Source organism: Rhincodon typus, chromosome 2, assembly GCF_021869965.1.
Source record: "Rhincodon typus isolate 14 chromosome 2, sRhiTyp1.1, whole genome shotgun sequence".
In the NCBI taxonomy this organism is placed as follows: Eukaryota; Metazoa; Chordata; class Chondrichthyes; order Orectolobiformes; family Rhincodontidae; genus Rhincodon; species Rhincodon typus.
In genome coordinates this window covers 109,173,734-109,192,452 of record NC_063333.1, presented here as the reverse complement: position 1 = coordinate 109,192,452, position 18,719 = coordinate 109,173,734, and the positions used below count along the sequence as shown (strand labels likewise).

The 18,719-nt window shown below is 43.8% G+C and overlaps 1 protein-coding gene across 1 annotated transcript in view; it reads left to right on the top strand.

The window, feature by feature from the left end:
• Window positions 1-18,719, top strand: part of LOC109929826 (unconventional myosin-X-like) — a 420,890-nt gene that overhangs the window by 34,825 nt on the left and 367,346 nt on the right. Inside the window, exon 2 of the mRNA XM_048608752.1 lies at window positions 16,120-16,218. Coding sequence (XP_048464709.1) covers window positions 16,120-16,218 — 99 coding nt within the window. The remainder of the gene's footprint in view (window positions 1-16,119; window positions 16,219-18,719) is intronic.

The following is an 18,719-nucleotide window of genomic DNA, read 5'->3' as shown; positions in this document are numbered from 1 at the left end:
CTCCTCTGATGCTGCTTGGCCTGCTGTGTTCATCCAGCTCTGCACCTTCTTAGCCTTATCTTTTGCACTGATGTGCTGGGCTGTTCCACCATTTGAGGATTGGGACATTTGTGGGGCCACCGCCTCCAGTGAGTTGTTTAGACATCCTCCACCATTCACAAGTGGAGCTTAGATCTGATCTGTGGGATTGCTTAGTTCTGTCTATCACTTGCTGCTTCTGCTGTTGGCATCCAGTAGTCCTGTTTAGTGGCTTCACCAGTTTGACACCTCATCCTCCGGTATTCAGGTGCTGCTCCTGGCATACCCTCCTGCACTATCCATTGAACCAGGGTTGATCCCCTGGCTTGATGGTAATGGCCGAGTGGGGGCCATGAGGTTACAGATTGTGCTGGAGTACAAGTCTGCTGCTGTTGATGGCCACAGTGCCTCGTTGATGCCCAGTCTCGAGTTGCTAGATCTGTGCGAAGTCTGTCCTATTTAGCATGGTAATAGTGCCACACAACACAATGGAAGTTGTTCTCAATGTGAAGGTGGGACCTTGACTCCGCAAGGACTGTGCTATGGTCACTCTTGCTGATTTACTGTCATGGACAGATGCAACTGAAGCTGGCCGATTGATAAGAATGACGTCAAGTATGTTTTTTCCCTCTTGTTCATTGTCTCACGACCTGCCACAGACCCAGTCTAGCAAGCCATGTCCTTTAGGGCTCAATTAGTAGTCCTGCTGCCAAGCCACTCTTGGTGAACTTTGAAATCCCCCACCCAGAGTACATTTTGTGCCCTTGCCATCCTGTCTGCATCCTGCAAGTGTTTTTCAACATGGAGTACCGATTCATCAGCTGAGGGAGGATGGTATGTGGCAATCAGCAGGATTTTTATTTGCCCACGTTTAACCTGGAGCCATGAGACTTCTTGGGGTCTGGACCCCATGTTGAGGACTCCAGACCAACTCCTTTCGACTGTTTACCACTGTGCTGCCACCTCTGCTGGGTCTGACCTGCCGGTGAAGCAGGATGTATCCAGGGATGGTGATGGTGGTGTCTGGGACAATAGTCATACTCATGGAATCATACCTTAAAATGTCAGGCTGCTGCTTGACTAGTCTGTGAGACATCTCTCCTGATTTTGGCACTAGTCCCCATATGTTAGTTATGAGGACTTTGCAGGGTTGACAAGGCTGTTTTTGCCATTGTCTTTTCTAGTGCCTAGGTCAATGCCAAGTCATCTGTCCGGTTTCATTTCTTTGAAACTTTGTGGCGATTGGTACAATTGAATGGCTTGCTAGGCCATTTCAGAGGGCAGTTGAGAGTCAACCACATTGCTGTGAGTTTGGAATCACTTGTAGGCCAGACCAGGTGAGGATGACAGATTTCATGACAGATAATGATTTCATGGTAATCAGTAGGTTCTTCATTCCAATTTTTAATTTTTTTTATTGAATTCAAATTCCACCATTCCACTGCGATTCAAAGCCAGGTCCCCAGAACCTAGCTTCTGGATTATTAGTCTAGTGATAATACCACTAGGTCATCACCAATAATGCTATTCTAACCTAATCCTATCAGCCTTCATGTCGTCTGTATCCCTCTATTCCGTGCCTATTTGTCTGTCTAAATTGCTCTTGAATGTTGCTATTGCCCGATTGTACCACCTCTTCTAACAGCATGTTCCGAGCATGTACCATCATCTGTCTGTGTCTGGGGGGGAGGGTGGGGGGAGAGAAAGAACACGCCTTACAAATCTCCGTTAAACTTTTCCCCCTCAACTTAAATCTATGCTCCCTAGCATTTTACATATCCACCCTCTCACTATCCATGCCTCTCAATTTTTGTGTACTTCTCTCAGGTTGCCCTTGGCTTCCAATGCTCTAGCAAAAACAATCCAAATTTCCCACCTGTCTTTACAGCCACTACACTCCAAACCAGGCAACATCCTTGTAAACCTCTTTTGTACCCTTTCAAACCTCCACATCCTTCCTATTACAGTGTGGTAACCAGAACTGAACTCAGTACTCAATGTGGCATAATTTAAAGTTCTTTGCAGCTGCAACATGACTTGCCAGCTTGTATACTCAATGCCATGACCAATGAAGGCAAGCATGCCAAATACTGCCTTTAGCACGTGTAACAATGCTGTCACTTTAAAAGGTTATTTTGTCGTCTCTCTTTAAAAGAGAGGTTGTAAATGCAGAGGTGCTAAACTGGCTACTGAAGATGGATTAATTAGATGGCTTAATTAAACGGCTTAGGAAGCCTTGGGGTTTTTTAACGGCATGAATGGGTATGGCCAGCCCTCACAGGCCAGGCTTTCTAGTTGGTTTAGCTTTAGCAGCAGGAGTTGTTTGGGGTCTCTAGTTGGAAGCTTCAGTTAATGACTCCTAGCTGCTACTTTCTCTGAAATCTCTCTTGATGTTGTTTCCTCCTGGATTGGAGAACTGCATGTAAGAATCTGTGTCCAAATTTGCCTTTTTGTCAAGTGGTGTGTTTATGGGATGTTATTATATTGGAACAGTTAATGAGTAATAAGTACTGTATCTACTATTTGGTTAAGTTTTTCAATAGTTAACTTGTCCCAAATTCCTCTTCTTTTGTATTTTAACTATAGTATGAAGCAAAACACAATTTGTTTAAACAAAGTAATTTGGCCAGTCGTGTCACATTGCATCTGGAACAGGCACTTCACATCTATACCTTTTTTAAAATAAGAAAAAGTTAGGATCTAGTGTTGCCTGTCTCTGCCTAATACATGGACGAAGATACAGCGGAGACACTTGGAGCTCTACAAAACCATAATGCATTCATTAAGTACTTAAACAACACATTTTTAACTACTAGAAATATCTTTCACTACCTGGATTTCTGTAACTAAACCCAAACATTATTACCCGGAAGAGTTTGCAGCTGGTCAGGCTGAAACTGCTCTGTGTCTTCATCACGCCTCCTGATGTAGGGTACCTTCTTACAACGTGAGTCTTCGAAATGTTGTTGAACAAAACGATTTCTTCAGGCTTTTTATACACGAGTGTCTGTGCCAAATACTTCCCTTACTTGGAATTGTGCATGTCCGAATGTATTCCTTCTTTGTTCTTATTCATGCATGTGAGCAATCCCAAATGTTTTCTCCAAATTTATACCTTTATTTGATAGAGCCAGAAGTTCTTGGTTTCCTGCAGTTTTAACTCTTAGCAGATCTGACTGATCCAGTGTACTTCCATTCACAAAGGAGCCCATTGTTAGGCCTCTTATCAGTTCCTGTTATCTTCAGCCTTATCCAGCACTAAGCTACCTTTAAAATATTTTGAGGGGGTCTGGTCTGGTCCAGTTGTGTTGCCACTTTGAGGGAGCTATGGACTTGTGCCCCAAGAACCCCTCTGTATATTGATGCTGCTAAGCATCCTGCCATTTACTGTATACTTGACACTTTTTATATTTGACTTACCAACTTGTCTGGATTAAAATACACCTGCCATTTCTTCCCCAATTTTCCAACTGATCTCTATCCTGCTGTATCCTTCCTCATTAACTGCAATTCCACTGATTTTCTTGATACCTACAAACTTGCTAATTGGACCACCTGCATATTCATCCAAATTATATATACACATTACAAATGACAGAGGTTCCAGCACTCATCCTTGCAGAACCCCACTGGTCACAGACCTCCAGCCAGAAAAACACCCCAAACTCTGGTCTTCTATGAGCATGCCAATTTTGCACCCAACTCACCAACTCACTGACTTCATCTTCTGGACTAGCCTGTCATGAGGGACTTTTACTAAAACATTTGACAAAGTCCATGTAGACAACATCCACTACCCCACCCTCAATCATCTTTGTGACTTGTTCAAAATAACTCAATCAAATTTGTGATACAGGACCTTCCCTGCACGAAGCCATGCTGACTACACTGAATAAGACCATTCTTCTCCAAATGTGAGTAGATCCTATCCCTAAGAATCTTCTCCAATAATTTCCCTACCACTGATATTTGGCTCACAGACCGCTCGTCCGTCTGTCTGTCCGTCCGTCCGTCTGTCTGTCCGTCCTTAAAATTTCCTGGTTTACCCCTGTTGCCCTTCCTTAAAGGAACAGAGTTGACTATTCTCTAGTCTTATGGGACTTCACCTGCAGCTAAAGAGGATACAAAAATCTCTCAAGGCCCGAGCAATCTCCTCCCTTGCTGCCCTTAGTATCCAGGGATTGATCCTATCAGGTCTGTGCACTTATCTGCCTTACTATTTTTAAGACACCCAACACAACCTCCTTTTTTGTATCGGCATGCCCTAGAATATCATAATACCCCTCCCTAACCTTAGCATTATCCATGTTCTTCTCCTTGGTGAATATTGATGCAAAGTCCTGTTTAATGACCTCACCCACTTATTCTGGATCTGTGCAAAATTTCCTCCTTTAGTCATTCAATGGACCTGGCCGTTGCCTAGTTACCCTCTTCTTCCTAATATGCAAAAAACATGACTTGGGATTCTCCTTTTTTAATCCTACTTGCCAAGGAGATTTCATAGCTCCTTTTTAGCCCTCCTAATTCCTTTGTTTCAATTTTTGTGCTGCTTTCTGTACATTCCTCGAGGGCCTTGTCTGATTTCGGTTTCCTAAACCGAAAAACAGAAATGTTTCCTTTTTCTGTTTGAATAAACTTTCAAGATCTCCTCTTGTTTTCTAGGGTTCATCTAATTTTTACCCTCACAGGAACATGCTGGTCCTGAACTATGGTCAACTGGCTTTTCAAAGGCTAACATTTCAGTTTTGAATTTACCCTCAAACAGCTGCCCCCAATTTAATTCCTCCCTAATTAACTGCCCCAAATTAGCACTTTCACTTGAGGATGAGTCTTGTCCTTATCTATAATCTTTTAAAACTTAGAGAATTATATATTACTGCTCCCAAAATGTTTCCCCAGTGAAACTTCGATCACCTGGCCAAGCTCATGGCCCAATACAAGGTTGAGTACTGCCCTTTCCCAAGTTGGACTATCTATATATTATTTCAAGAAACCCTCTCCCTTGGATACATCTAACAAATTCAGCCCCATCTAAGCTCCTGGCACTAAGGGAGTTCCAATCAATATTGGGAAGTTAAAATCATCCACAAGAACCCTGCTGCTTTTAGACATTTTACATGATCTGCCTGCCTGTTCTTCTTTCTCTTGCTGGCTATTGGGAAGCCTAGAATCGTAGAATCCCTAGAGTGTGGAATGAGGCTTTGCAGCCCATTGAATCCACACTGACCCTCCAAAGAGGGTCTCACCTAGACCAATCTCCTCCTCCCACCCCCACCCCATTACCCTGCATTTCCCATGACTAATCTAAACTAGCCTACACATCCCTGCAATTTGGCATGGCCAATTCATCTAACCTGTATAGCTTTGGATTGCAGAAGGAAACTGGAACACCTGGAGGAAACCCACACTGACATGGGGAGAACGTGCAAACTCCACACACAATCATCCAAGGCATGAATCGAACGCGGGTCCCTGGCGCTGTGAGGCAGCAGTGCTAACCGCTGTGCCACCGCAAGCCTATAGTATAACCCCATCATAGGGATTGCACCTTTTTTATTATTCCTGAGTTTTGCCCATATCGCCTCGCTGGATGAGCCCTCCAAGATGTCCTCTGTTAGTGCAGCTGTGACATTCTCCTTAATCGGTAATACAACTCCTCTGCCACCTTTACAGCCCCTTCTATCATTGCCTGAAACAGCTCAATGTTTCAGGGTTTAGATGCCCATCCTGTCCTTCTCTTTACTAAGTTTCTGTAATGGCTACAACATCACAGTTCCATGTACTAATCCAGGATTTAAGCTCATCTGCCTTACCTGTTAAACGCCTTGAATTAAAATAAATACACAGGCCTTGCCTGTTCTTCCTGTTTAGACTTAATTGATTTAATGCACTGCCAAGAAAGGTGGTAGAAGCAGATGCGATAGCAATGTTTAAGAGGCATTTAGGCAGGGAATAGAGAGATATGGACTCTGTGCACACAGATGGAATTAGTTTAATGACCTCATGTTTGGCGCAGACGTGGTGGCTTATAGGTCCTATTCCTGTGTTGTACTGTTCTATGTTCTTAATTGCTCTAAGTGCTGATGTACTGCTGTAGTTTCTACCCCTGCCACCCTAGTTTTAAACCCTCCTGAGTGGTACCAGCATATGGCACCTCTTCAATTTAGGTGCAACTGTCCTTCTTGTGCAGGTCCCTTCTGTCTTGGAAGATATCCCAATGATAAAGACATCTGAAGGCCTCCTATTCAGCTGTATTATCTTCCTTTTTCAGGCCTCACAAGCACGTGGCACAAGGAGTAATCCTGAGGTTACAACCCAAAAGGCACTGCTTTTCAACTTTCTACCTGACTCCCTAGATTTCCTTTTGTGGGACACCTCACTCACTGCCTTTGTCATGCATACCAATATGGACCACAACCACTGGCTTCTCACCCAGCCTTTTCAGAAAGTCCTGTGCCTGCTCAGAGACATACTTGAGCTTGATACCAGGGAGAGAACACACCATCCTAGAGTCTCGCTTGCAGCCACAGAAATGCCACTGCGCATGTCCATAGTGTTCCCTAAACAAGATTCTGTTCATGAGAAAGGCAAGGCTGGCAGGAGTAGGGAATACTGGATGAACAGAGACGTTGTGACTCTGGTCAAGAAAAAGAAGGAGGTCTATGTCAGGTATAGGCAACTGGGATCAAGTGACTCCCTTGAGGAGAATAGGGGGTGCAGGATTAAAATTGGAGGGAAATCAGGAGGACTAAAATGTGGAGCCACAGTCAGCCACAGTATTTACCATCGAGAAAGACATGGAAGCGACTGAACATTGGGTAATAAATAGTGATGATCTTCAAAAGCACACATGACAGAAGACGAGGTGCTGGAAGTCTAAAAATGCATAAGGGTAAATAAATCCCTGGGACCTGATCAAGTGACTCCCAGGACATTGTGGGAAGCCAGGGAAGAAACTTGCAAGGCACCTATCAGATGTTTGTATGATTGACAGTCATGGGTGAGGTGCCAGAAGACTGGAGGGTAGCTAATGTTGTGCCGTTATTTCCAAAAGGCTGCTAAGAAAAGTCAGGGAACTACAGATCAATGAGCGTAACGTCAGTGGTGCATATGTTGTTGGAGGAATTTGAGCGACAGGATCTACATGCACTTGGAAGAGCAAGGACTGATTTGAGGATAGTCAGCGTGGCTTTGTTTGTGGGAAATTTTTGTCTGAAGTTTGATTTTTAAGTTTTTTGAAAAGGTGACCAAGAAGACAGATGAAGGCAGAGTGGTAAATGTTGTCTACATGGATTTTAACAAGACCATCAGCAAGATTCCACATGGTAGACTGGTTAATAAAGAACAAAGAACAAAGAAAATTACAGCACAGGAACAGGCGCTTCGGCCCTCCAAGCCTGCACCGATCCAGATCCTCTATCTAACCCTGTCGCCTATTTTCCAAGGATCTGTATCGCTCTGCTCCTTGCCCATTCATGTATCTGTCCAGATACATCTTAAATGACACGATCGTGCCCTCCTCTACCACCTCCGCTGGCAACGCGTTCCAGGCACCCGCCACCCTCTGCGTAAAGAACTTTCCATGCATATCTCCCTTAAACTTTTCCCCTCTCACCTTGAAATCGTGACCCCGAGTAATTGAGTCCCCCACTCTGGGGAAAAAGCTTCTTGCTATCCACTCTGTCTATATCTCTCATTATTTTGTAGACCTCAACCAGGTCCCCCCTCAACCTTCATCTTTCTAATGTAAATAATCCTAATCTACTCAACCTCTCTTCATAGCTAGCGCCCTCCATACCAGGCAACATCCTGGTGAACCTCCTCTGCACCCTCTCCAAAGCATCCACATCCTTTTGGTAATGTGGCGACCAGAACTGTACACAGTATTCCAAATGTGGTCGAACTAAAGTCCTATACAACTGTAACATGACCTGCCAACTCTTGTACTCAATATCCCGTCCGATGAATGAAAGCATGCCGTATGCCTTCTTGACCACTCAATCAACCTGCGTTGCCACCTTCAGGTTACAATGGATCTGAACACCCAGATCTCTCTGTGCATCAATTTTTCCCAGGGCTTTTCCATTTACTGTATAGTTCGCTCTTGAATTGGATCTTCCAAAATGCATCACCTCGCATTTTCCTGGATTGAACTCCATCTGCCATTTCTCCACCCAACTCTCCAATCTATCTATATTCTGCTGCATTCTCCGACAGTCCCCTTCACTATCTGCTACTCCACCAATCTTAGCGTCACCTGCAAACTTGCCAATCAGACCTCCAGGTCATTTATGTATATCACAAACAACAGTGGTCCCAACATGGATCCCTGTGGAACACCACTGGTCACAGTTCTCCATTTTGAGAAACTCCCTTCCACTACAACTCTCTGTCTCCTGTTGCCCAGCCAGTTCTGTGTCCATCTAGCTAGTACACCCTGGAACCCATGCGACTTCACTTTCTCCATCAGCCTACCATGGGGAACCTTATCAAATGCCTTACTGAAGTCCATGTATATGACATCTACAGCCCTTCCCTCATTTATCAGCCTTGTCACCTCCTCAGAGAATTCTATCAAGTTGGTAAGACATGACCTTCCCTGCACAAAACCATGCTGTCTATCACTAATAATCCCATTTTCTTCCAAATGTAAATAGATGCTATCCCTCAGTATCTTCTCCAGCAGCTTCCCCACCAGTGACGTCAGACTCACCGGTCTGTAATTTCCTGGATTAGCCTTGCTACCCTTCTTAAACAAGGGGACAACATTAGCAATTCTCCAGTCCTCCAGGACCTCACCCGTGCTCAAAGATGCTGCAAAGATATATGTTAAGGCCCCAGCTATTTCCTCTCTCACTTCCCTCAGTAACCTGGGATAGATCCCATCTGGACCTGGGGACTTGTCCACCCTAATGTCTTTTAGAATACCGAACACTTCCCCCCTCCTTATGCCGAGTTGACCTAGAGTAATCAAACATCTATCCCTAACCTCAACATCCGTCATGTCCCTCTCCTCAGTGAATACCAATGCAAAGTACTCAGTAAGAATCTCACTCATTTTCTCTGACTCCTCGCATAACTTCCCTCCTTTGTCCCTGAGTGGGCCAACCCTTTCTCTACTTACCCTCTTGCTCCTTATGTACGAATAAAAGGCTTTGGGATTTTCCTTAACCCTGTTTGCTAAAGATACTTCATGACTCCTTTTAGCCCTCTTAATTCCTCGTTTCAGATTGGTCCTACTTTCCCGATATTCTTCCAAAGCTTTGTCTGTTTTCAGTCGCCTAGACCTTATGTATGCATCCTTTTTCCTCTTTGCCAGTCTCACAATTTTACCTGTCATCCATGGTTCCCTAATTTTGCCCTTTCTATCCCTCATTTTCACAGGGACATGTCTGTCCTGCACTCTAATCAACCTCTCTTTAAAAGCCTCCCATATATCAAATGTGGATTTACCCTCAAACAGCTGCTCCCAATCCACATTCCCTAGCTCCTGCCGAATTTTGCTATAGTTGCCTTTCCCCCAATTTAGCACTCTTCCTTTAGGACCACTCTCATCTTCGTCCATGAGTATTCTAAAACTTATGGAATTGTGATCACTATTCCCAAAGTAATCCCCTACTGAAACTTCAACCACCTGGTCGGGCTCATTCCCCAACACCAGGTCCAGTATGGCCCCTTCCCGAGTTGGACTATTTACATACTGCTCTAGAAAACCCTCCTGGATGCTCCTTACAAATTCTGCTCCATCTAAACCCCTAACACTAAGTAAATCCCAGTCAATGTTGGGAAAATTAAAATCTCCCATCACCACCACCCTGTTGCTCCTACATCTTTCTATAATCTGTCTACATATTTGTGCCTCTATCTCACGCTCGCTGTTGGGAGGCCTGTAGTACAGCCCCAACATTGTTACTGCACCCTTCCTATTTCTGAGCTCTGCCCATATTGCCTCACTGCTCGAGTCCTCCACAGTGCCCTCCTTCAGCACAGCTGTGATATCCTCTTTGACCAGTAATGCAACTCCTCCAACCCTTTTACCTCCCTCTCTATCCCACCTGAAGCATCTATATCCTGGGATATTTAGTTGCCAATCTTGCCCTTCCCTCAACCAAGTCTCAGTAATAACAATAAAATCATACTCCCGAGTACTAATCCAAGCCCTAAGTTCATCTGCCTTACCTACTCCACTTCTCGCATTAAAACAAATGCACCTCAGACCACCTGTCCCTTTTGTGTTCATCATCTGCTGTCTGCCTATTCTTCCCCTTAGTCACACTGACTTCATTATCTAGTTCCTTACAGGCTTTAGTTATTACCTCCTTACTGTCCACTAACCTCCTCATTTGGTTCCTATCCCCCTGCCACATTAGTTTAAACCCTCCCCAACAGCGTTGGCAAAAGCACCCGCTAGGACATTGGTTCTAGTCCTGCCCAGGTGTAGACCGACCAATTTGTAATAGTCCCACCTCCCCCAGAACCGGTCCCAATGTCCCAAAAATCTGAACCCAACCCTCCTGCACCATCTCTCAAGCCACTCATTTATCCTGCCTGTTCTTTCATTTCTACTCTGACTAGCACGTGGCACTGGTAGCAATCCTGAGATTACTACCTCTGAGGTCCTACTTTTTAACTTGCCTCCTAACTCCCTAAATTCTGCTTGTAGGACCTCATCCCGTTTTTTACCTATATCATTGGTGCCTATATGCACCACGACAGCTGGCTGTTCACCCTCCCCCTTCAGAATGTCCTGCAGTTGTTCTGAGACATCCCTGACCCGTGCATCTGGGAGGCAACATACCATTCGGGAGTCTCGTTTTCGACCACAGAACTGCCTATCTACTCCCCTAACAATCGAATCCCCTATGACTATAGTCCTTCCACACTTTTTCCTGCCCTTCTGTACAGCAGAGCTAGCCACGGTGCCATGAACCTTGCTACTGCTGCCTTCCCCTGGTGAGCCATCTCCCCCAACAGTATCCAAAACGGTATACCTGTTTTGGAGGGAGATGACCGCAGGGGACACCTGCACTGCCTTCCTGCTTTTTCTGTGCCTTTTGGTCACCCATTCCCTTTCTCCCTCAGCAATCCTAATCTGCGTGTGACCAATATGCTGAACGTGCTATCCACGACTTCCTCAGCATCGCGGATGCTCCAAAGTGAGTCCGTCCGCAGCTCCAGAGCCGTCATGCGGTCTAACAAGAGCTGCAGCTGGACTCACTTCCTGCAAGTGTAGGAGTCAGGGACATCAGCTGTGTCCCTGAGCTCCCACATTGAGCAAGAGGAGCATAACACGGGTCTGGGATCTCCTGCCGTTTTTTTACTCTTAAGCTTAACTTCATCCTGCTATAATATCAAATACTAGATAAATGAAATGAAAAAAACTTTACCAAATCACTCTACTTACCAGCACACGATTTTAAAAAAAAAAGAAAAAGAAAAACACTTACCTTATCAACACACCACAGAGTCTTTTTTATTTGGTCCGAGGAGGAGGGCGGGTGGGAGACACTACACGTGTAATGCCTCTGGTTCAGCCACTGCCCAAATATATCAGTTTACTCACCTACCCGGAGCGCAATTCGACCGCTCCCACTCAGCTCCGCTGCCGAAATGAAGAACTTACCTCCTGTCAGCCCCCTGGTCCTCGTCCTCACCGCTGCTGCTGCTCCAAAAATTGGAGCTAGAAATAAGGCTAGATCACTTGGGATCCAGGGAGAGCTAGCCAGTTGGATACAAAATTGGCTTGATGGTAGGAGACAGGGTGGCAGTGAAGAGTTGTTGTTGAGACTGGAGGCCTATGACCAGCATTGCTGCAAGGATCAGTGCAGAGTCCACTGTTGGTCGTCATTTACATAAATGATTTGGATGAGAATAGAAGGGGCATGGTTAGTAATTTTGCAGATGACACCAAAATTGGTGGTGTAGTGGACAGCGAAGAAGGATCTTGATAAGTGGGCTAGTGGTCTGAGGAATCGTGGATGGAGTTTAATGTAGATAAATGCAAGGTGTTGCATTTTGGTGAGGCAAACCAATGCAGGACTTGTACAGTTATTGGTAGGACCATTAACAGAGAGACCTAGAGGTGCAGGTAAACACTTCCTTGAAAGTGGTGTCACGGGTTGATGGAGTGGTGAAGAAGGCTTTTGGTATGCTTGCCTCTGACAAAGTATTGGCTATAGGAGTTGGGATGTTAAAATTTGGTGTACGGACTACAATTTTGGTCCATCTGCTATTGGAAAGATGTTATTAAACTAGAAAGGGTGGAAAAAAAGGATGTTCCTGAGACTGGAAGGTTTTAGTTACAAAGAGAGGTTGGATAGGCTGGGACTTCTTTCCCTGGAGCGTAAGAGGCTGAGGGGTGACCCTTTTATGGACGTTTATAAAATTACGAGGGGCATAGATAAAGTGAATGGCCAAGATCTTTTCCCCAAGGTATGGGAGTCCAAAACTAGAAGGCATAGGTTTAATGTGAGAGGCAAAAGATTTAAATGGGACCTGAGAGGGAATTCTTTTTCACGCAGAGAGTGGTGCGTATATTGAATGAGCTGCCAGAGGAAGTGATAGAGGCAAGTACAGTTACAATATTTAAGACATTTGGACAGGTACATAGATAAGAAAGGCCAAAAACAGGTAAATGGGACTAGTTCAGTTTAGGAAACCTGTTTGGCATGGACAAGTTGGGCTGAAGGGCTGTTTCCGTGCTGTATGACTATGATGCTATCGCTCCCCTTCCCTGCTCTACAACAGTGCCAATTGTTGTGCCACTAATATGGGTGTGGCTGTTGCTTCCCCACCCCGAGAGGCCAGTTCTCAACCCCAACAGAATCCAAAATGGTACATTGCTTTGGGGGAGTAGCCACAGGGTACTCCTGCACTGCCTGCCCCTCCAAGTGGTCACCCATCTATCTGGCTGAACCTTTACTGTGACCACATTCCTGAAACTCCTAACTATAAAACCTTTGCCTCCTGTATGCTCCTCAGTGAGTCCAGCTGCCCCTCTAACTAATCCATGTAGCCTGAGAGGAGCTGCAGGTAGACACATTTCCTGCAAAAATTATCAGAGATGTTTGGCTTCTGGTCTCCCACATCTCCCAGAAGGAGCAGAGATAAGTGTTTTCTGAAGAAGGGTCCCGACTCGAAACGTCAACTTTCCTGCTCCTCTGCTGCCTGGCCTGCTGTGCTCCTCCAGCTCCACACTGTGTTATCTCTGACTTCAGCATCGGCAGTTCCTACTATCTCACAGGAAGAGCATATCAGTCCACTGACTGCCATTTCTTCTACTTTAGTAACTCTTGGATCAAAACAAAAGACACTACTTTGCCGTAACTTAATGCTGCTTGCCTTCCTCAGTGAAGCCTGATGCTTACAAAAGCCTGCTGTCTGACCTCAGCAGCAACATTTTGCCCTCACAGCCCCTCTGCAAAATAGCCACTTCCGTGGGAGCTTGCCTGTCTTTGCTACACAGCCAGTAGGAAAGAAAAATTTGATCTTATCCTGGTCTCCACAGTTTTTAAGCAGTTGCTGCTGTACCTCGTTTGTTGCTTAGTTTGCTAGTAGGATGCTCACCAAGCTCACATTTTGAACCAGATGGGTTCTTAAAATTTTTATGTAAAATTTTAACAGGTCCGTCTTCTGTGTGGCATGTATGCGAACATTTGGGCTGACACCCAGCTGCATAACTTAGAAATAGCATTAGTCCTTTGGTAGCTCAGTCAGAACCCTCTATTATTTGATAAATCACATTTTACGTCACAGGTGTTGTTACATTGAAGTCACTCCAATTGTTTGGAATGAACTTCGCCTGAAGTTTGCAGGAATAGGTTTTTAAGTATATATGACACTGCTCAATAGACTGGTATTTTGGCCTGTATTTTGCTAATGACTTTGGTGAGTCATCACAACAGTATTCAGTTTATGAAAATCCTCATTGTAATGTTATTACAAAAAATGTAAATCTGGATTAATTGTTTGAAAAGTGAGTGTTGCTTTCTGTAACCTGTTATTGACATACTTTGTTTGTACAGTGATGTATCTGTTAATATTTAGGAGTTCAAACCATTCAACAGGTTGGTAACTTCAGCCCAGCAAGTCCATACTGACCCTCTCAGCATCCCACCCAGACCCATCCCCCATAATCTGCACATCCCTGAACACTATGGGCAATTTAGCATAGCCAATTCACCTAACCTGCACATCTCTGGATTGTGGGAGGAAACCGGAGCATCTGGAGGAAACCCACGCAGAGGAGAACGTGCAAGTCTGTCACCCGAGGGTGGAATCGAACCTGAGTACCTGGTGCTATGAGGCAGCAGTGCTAACTACTGAGCCACTGTGCCACCCCATGCTAGACATTTCGTATTACCTTCCAAATGATGGAAATTTTCTTTTTCAAAAATAGTTAAAATTAAATCTAATAGTCAGTGACAAATTGGAGACGATGGTTAATCTTGGTGTTTACTAACCTCTGTTTTTGTCAATATATATTCTATTAAATAATATCAATTATTGTACTAAAGCTTGTTTTTCACAGACCAAAGATCAAGCCTTCATATTTGCATTCCTTTTCCGGTCAAGTGTGAACATTGGTTGCTTGCTCAAAAAAATTCCGTTAAAATGAAGTATATCAATGAATAGTTAACTAAACGCTTCTAATTTTGCCTTTGATTTGGCGTTGCCTGATACCATTTTGTAGACTGAATGTTTGTGCAAACGGAACTAGCCTGGTAGCTATTTCGGGAGCTGGTACAGAACATGATGGGTCGAACGTCTTCTGTATTGTAAAATTCTATGAATTTAATTTTTCATTTACTTTTAAGGGTATCTAGAGCACTTGAAGTATTTCCAGTTAACATTTTTGTTTTTACCAGTGACTTAGCTGAGGGTGCAGTCAATTAAGTCACAAAATCCTGGATTCAATTTTGCTCTTGAAGGTGTGATCTCAACAGTAGGCTGTAGTTATGTACGCCTGAGGCAGTATTTCCCTTTCAGAAACAAAACCAGAAATTGTTTGGAAAAATAAGCAGGTCTGGTAGCATCTGTGGGAAGAGAGCAATAAATGGTTTGGGTCCAGTGACCCTCTTTCAGAACTAAACATCAGTTTTCAGTCTTCAGTTTTCCCAGCAATTTGGTTATTTTTGTTTGATTTCCAGCATCCACAGTTCTTTTGGTTTTTCTGACCTTCTAGCAGTATGGTCAAATGACTCTAATCCTGACTGGCCCCTCAGATGGGTATGAATGATCCAATGGTACTATTTCAAAGAAGTGGGGTGCTATCCTTAGCTGTGCTGAGGAATATTTATCTCTATGTTAACATCGCTCAAACACATTAGTCATTGTAATGTGGAAATTTAATGGGAGCTTGCTGCACTGCACTGCACAGTTTGCAGGTTACAACAGTGACAATGCTGCAAAAGAGCTCCTTTTGTCTGAAATGTTTTGGGATGTCTGGATGTGGAAGGTATTTTTTTTTCTATTTGGTGATCATTTCACTGCTCAAGATGCAATGATTCATGAATGTTGTTGCATTCATTTTTGCACCCAGCAATTATAAGTACACTTTTCTGTAGCTACATTTTTGCATACTTGATTCATAACAACTGAAAATAACACTATATTCCTGTTTTTTCCCCCTCCCTATCCTCTCCAGGTTTTTCCCCCCTTTTTAGCTAACCTGTGTTGAAGATAGAAACTTTGCGGAGTTACAAGAGTTAATTGGTATCTTAGTAAATAGGCATAATTGAATGCATAAGCCTGGATATGAACACTTCTAATCATAGCTGAACCTAAAGTGGCCAGGTATCCGCCCATCCTCAACCAAGGAGAAAGAGCTAAATTGTGATCAGAAATGAAGGTGCAGTCAGCATGATGGCGAATGGGGAGAAATTGCTTCAGTTGTATATCATAAGCAAATCTCTTGTGTGTGTGGCTTGGTGGTAAGCTGTGACATATCATTCCAAAAACTCTACTCTTTGACAGGTGAATGGTATATTTTACACCATGTAGTTTGAAATATTTGAGATTCAAGCCAAAACGGTTTACTTATCCAAAGTAAATGAAGGTTTTCTTATCCTTAAATTTCCTTTTCTTTTCCCATGTCTGTAGGGAACGTGGGTCTGGTTACGAGAAAATGAACAGCACCTTCCAAGTTTGGTTTCAAGCTGTGGAGGTGGACTGATCAACTTCACTACAAGCTGTGGTCAGGTGAGTGAAATTGGGCAAAAGGTTGACCTGACTCTGTAATTGGAAAACCTTTTGTGTTTATTGTTCCCATTTCTGTTTCAGATCATGTCTCAGATTTGAAATTTCAACTCAGATGAAACAGAGAGAATACTTGAATTGTCTCAGCTGAGACGAATTTTAAACAATGATAGATCGCAAGGCAATGGGGATGAAAAGCTCAAAGGGGAAGCCTGTGGTTTACATGTAGGTCTCATAGGAATCCCCCTGGCCTGCAGAGAAATCTTTTTGAAGTATATGAAAAGAATTTGCCTCTCTTCTTCGTGCGATAATCCTGTATGACAGTGAATTTCACTGGGATTGAATGTTATGTCTGTGATCAGGATCCAGATTACGTAATCACATTCTAAACATTTAAACTTTAATGAGATGATGCTGCAATAGGTGGCCCCAGTCATACGGCTAAAATTAGGGCAGGTAGAAACCTGTTCAAAATGACGATGGAAATGCCTGTCACATTCCCATGAGTCAGCTGTGTTAAATCTGAACCCATGTTTCTACAATGCTTCTCTTCTCATTCCTTTTTGGTTAATCACCAGCTTTATGTATGTCTTGATGACTTCAGTCAAATATATTTTGCTGAACTAAGAACAAAACAAAATCTGAATTAACATTTATAATAGAATCTGAAAGAACTATGTGATACTTCTGGATGCATTGGAGAATAAAAGCTGTTAATGTGGAGGTAACTAGATGAGGTCTGGTTTAGTGCCACATATTTGCTTTTGTCTACTCAAATGAAACTACTGAGGATACTGGAAAAATTGCAGATTTAGGCAGGAAGTGATTGAACAAGATGTGGGAAAAAAAATTGAGTGGACATAAGTATGCTCAATAAAGCAGATTCTGGGTGAAACACTACATCAGCCACATTTTGTTTATGGATTTTAGCAAGGAGCTGGAAGCAGATGTTAGGGTTTGGAGAACCATGAGCTTTAAGATTGTGGAGGTTCAAGGGAGGATGAGTGTAAAATTAAGTCAGTGACAGTTCTTGACATAGTGGTCTGATGTTCAGTGGTAAGGTCATGATACAGGTAGAGGCAGCAGAAGTGTTGGAGACACTTGGATGAGAGGTCATTTTGACATTAACTCTCTAGAGATGCTGACTGACCTGCTGAGTATTTCCAGCAATTTTACTTTTGTCTTATTTGGTAGGGATTGTTCTGTGACATCAAAATAGTTCAAGAACAAAAGAGAAGTACAGCACAGGAACAGGCCCTTCAGTCCTCCAAGCCTGTGCTGATCATCATGCCCCGTCTAAACTTAAAAAACTTTCTGCCATTATTCAACCCGTATCCCTCTATTCCCTCTCTATTCATGTACCCATCCAGATGCCTCCTAAATGTCGCCAATGTGCCTGCTTCCACCACCACCTCTGGCAGTGCATTTCAGGCTCCTACCACATTCTGCATGGGAAAACTTTCCTCGCACATCTCCCTTAAATTATTGCCCTCTCACCTTGAGCTTGTGCCCCCTCATAATTGAAACTTCAACCCTGAGGGAAAAAGCCTCTGACTATCCACCCTATCTACTCCTCATAATTTTGCAGATCTCTACAGATTTCCTCTCCGTTGCCGTTATTCCAGTGAAAACAATCCTAGTCTCTTTAATCTTTCCTCCATTGTCAGTGCCCTCGCAACCGGGCAACATCCTGGTGAACCTTCTTGGCACTGTCTCCAAAGCTTCCATGTCCTTCTGGTAATGTGGCGACAAACTGCACACAATACTCCAAATGCTGCCCAACAGGGGTTTTATATAGCTGCAACATGGTTTGCCAACTTTTGTACTCTGTGCCCTGGCTGATGAAGGCAAGCATGCCATATGCCTTCTTAATCACTTTGACCGCTTATGTTGCCACTTTTAGGGAACTGTGGACCTGCACGCCCAGGTCCATCTGTTTGTTAATGTTCCGAAGGGTTCTGCCATTAACAGTATAATTCACACCTAAATTTGATCCTCTAAAATGCATCACCTCGCATTTGTCTGGATAAACTCCATCTGTCATTTCTGTGCCCAAGTCACCAATCTATCCATATCCTGTTGTATCCTTTCACAATTGTTGGCACTATCAGCAACTCCACCAATCTTTATGTCGTCTGCAACCTTGCTAATCAGACCACCCACATTTTCGTCCAGATCATTGATATATATTAAAAACAACGGAGGACCTAAGATGATCCCTGTGGAACACCACGAGTTACCAGTTTCCATTCTGAAAAACACCCTTCCATCGCTACCCTCTGTCTTCTATGACCAAGCCAGTTTTGTTTCCATCTAGCTAGCCCACCCTGAATCCCATGTGATTTTAGTTTTTGTACCAATCTGCCGTGTGGGACTTGTATCAAATGCCTTACAGAAGTCCATGTAAACTACATCCACGGCTCTTCCCTCATCAATTATCTTTGCCCCCTCTTCAAAAACTTCGATCAGGTTGGCGAGACATGACCTTCCCCGTACAGTTCCCT